At 41.7% G+C, this 2630-nt stretch overlaps 1 protein-coding gene across 1 annotated transcript; it reads left to right on the forward strand.

The window, feature by feature from the left end:
* Window positions 1–830: 830 nt before the first annotated feature.
* LOC130949542 (uncharacterized) lies at window positions 831–2630 on the forward strand. The gene is made up of 2 exons (XM_057878227.1): window positions 831–1064; window positions 1914–2630. The coding sequence occupies exons 1-2, from the start codon at window positions 831–833 to the stop codon at window positions 2628–2630; spliced, it is 951 nt and encodes a 316-aa protein (XP_057734210.1).

The following is a 2630-nucleotide window of genomic DNA, read 5'->3' on the forward strand; positions in this document are numbered from 1 at the left end:
AGCAAAGAAAGCAGTGGATCACTCTTCAAGAGGCTCACTCAACAAAAAGAAAACCATTGAAGAGGCTATAGATGTCATTGAGACTGTAGCTGAAAATGAGTATTTCTATGCCTCAGAAAGGACTCAGAAGAAGGGAGTGCTAGAACTTAACTCTGTAGATGCTTTGTTAGCTCAGAACAAGGCAATTGCAGCGTAAATAGCAGCACTAACTAAGAAGATGGAGGCCAACCAAGCCTCAGTCATTCAAGACTAAACCCCTCAACAAGAAGGGAAATGCATCAGAATCTGAAGGTGACTGGGAACAAGCCAATTATGTACACAATTCACCCAGAACACCATATGACCCACACTCTAAGACATACAACCCAGGTTGGAAGAACCACCCAAACTTTGGGTGGGGAAATCAGCAAAACCACAACCAGGACCACAACAAACCTTATCCATCAAATCAACAAAACCACAACCCCAACCATCAAACAGGGAACCATAGACCCTACCATAACTCATAAAACACATCATACCATAACAACCAACCCATACACAACAACCTCAATCAAGATGTACCATCCTCAACTATGAAACCATGCGAAATCAAGAGTAACTTTGAGAGGATGGAGGCTGCAATAGCACAACTATCATCCCAGATTTCAGGGGCAGTCTCCTCCCTCATGGACAGATAAGCACAAACCGACAGAAGGATAGATGCTAATCAAGAGGAATACAGGTCAAATATGAAAAATCAAGGTGCAGCAATCTCAAAGTTAGAGGCACAAGTGGGGATTTTGTCCAAGCAAATCCTACTTTCCACTCACACATTTCCTAGCGATACCATGGCTAACCCAAGAGGGGAGTGCAAAGCCATAACTCTAAGGAGTGGGAAGGCTGTAGAGGAAGGAACCACAAGCAAAGACAATCATGAAGAGTTTGCCTCAAAACATAGAAAAGAGGATGAAGGGGAGATCCCAGCTTCACCTCTACCAAAACCAGTTTTGAAGCCTTATGTGCCAAAAGCACCATACCCACAAAGATTAAGAAAAGATGAGAAGGATGGCCAGTTCTCTAAGGTAGCGTTTGTTTTGAGGTACTGAGACAGAGACTGGGAGACTGAGACTCAGTATTATGTTTGTTGGTTCAGAGACTGGTATTAAAATTTCTGTCTCTGTCCCTAAAATTTCAATATTTCAATACCTCCAAAATATAGGGACATAGGGGACTAAAATTTTTAGAGATGGAGATTGAAACTTTAATAATATTTTATAGCTAAAATAGCATCATTTCAATTAATTAATTTCAATTTTACCCTTTGTGCAAATTAAATTAGAGTTTCATTCTTGTTTCAATTTCTGTCTCCCACTTTGTACCAAACAGAATACTGAGATTTATTTCAATCTATGTCTCTTAGTCTCTGTCTCAGTCTTAGTCTTTCTGTCTCTGTCTCTCCACCAAACGCTACCTAAGTTCCTAGAGATCTTTAAGAAGCTCCAAATCAACATACTATTTGCTGAGGCATTAGAGCAAATGCCACTCTATGCCAAGTTCTTGAAGGAGCTTATAACCAAAATGAGGAACTGGGGAGCAAAAGAAACCATAGTGTTGACTGAGGAGTGCAGCGCCATCATACAGAAGAAGTTGCCTCGAAAGCTAAAAGATCTAGGGAGTTTTCAAATCCCCTACATCATAGGGGACATCACCATTGAGAAAGCTTTGTGTGATTTGGGAGCTAGCATAAATCTTATGTCCCTAACCATGATGAGAAGGATGAAGATTGAGGAGGCCAAGCCAACAAGAATGGCACTCCAACTGGCTGACAGAACATTTAAGTTTCCACATGAAGTGGTGGAAGATTTTGTTGTTCTAGACATGGAAGAAGAAGCCAACACATCAATTATTCTAAGAAGATCATTGATGTGCAGAAATGGGAGCTAGTCTTGAGATTTCATGAAGAGAAAATGGTCTTCAACGTTTTTAAAGCAATGAGTTACCCCAAGGAACCCATAGGAGAATGCATGCTGGTAGACACCATGGAACAGATAGTCCAAGAAGTCATGGAAGAAGAACAATGTGAAGAGAACAGTGAGCTGGAGCAAGCACCTCCAGATGGAAAACTACCACAAGCAACCATGAGGAGCTCAATCATGCCAACTACCACAGACAACAAAGATGCAGAGTCACCAAAACTAGAGCTGAAAGCCTTACCACCTAGCTTGAAGTATGCATATCTGGGTGCTAACAACACTTACCCAGTGATCATAAATTCAAGTCTGAGTAAGGAACAAGAAGGGGAACTTATTCAAGTGCTGAGACAACACAAGGATGCCATAGGGTGGACACTTTCAGATTTAAAGAAGATCAGTCCTTCAATGTGCATGCACAAAATCTTACTTGAAGAGGATGCCAAACCCTCAAGACAGCAACAAAGGAGGCTGAACCCAACTATGAATGAAGTGGTTCAGAAAGAAGTTCTGAAATTGTGGCAAGCAAGGGTGATCTACCCCATCTTGGACAGCCCTTGGGTAAGCTCGGTGCAAGTAGTTCCTAAGAAGGGAGGGATCACTGTTGTGGCAAATGAGAAGAATGAACTGATACCCACAAGAACAGTAACCAGATGGCGTATGTGCATTGACTACTGA

Source organism: Arachis stenosperma, chromosome 9, assembly GCF_014773155.1.
Source record: "Arachis stenosperma cultivar V10309 chromosome 9, arast.V10309.gnm1.PFL2, whole genome shotgun sequence".
Lineage (NCBI taxonomy): Eukaryota > Viridiplantae > Streptophyta > Magnoliopsida > Fabales > Fabaceae > Arachis > Arachis stenosperma.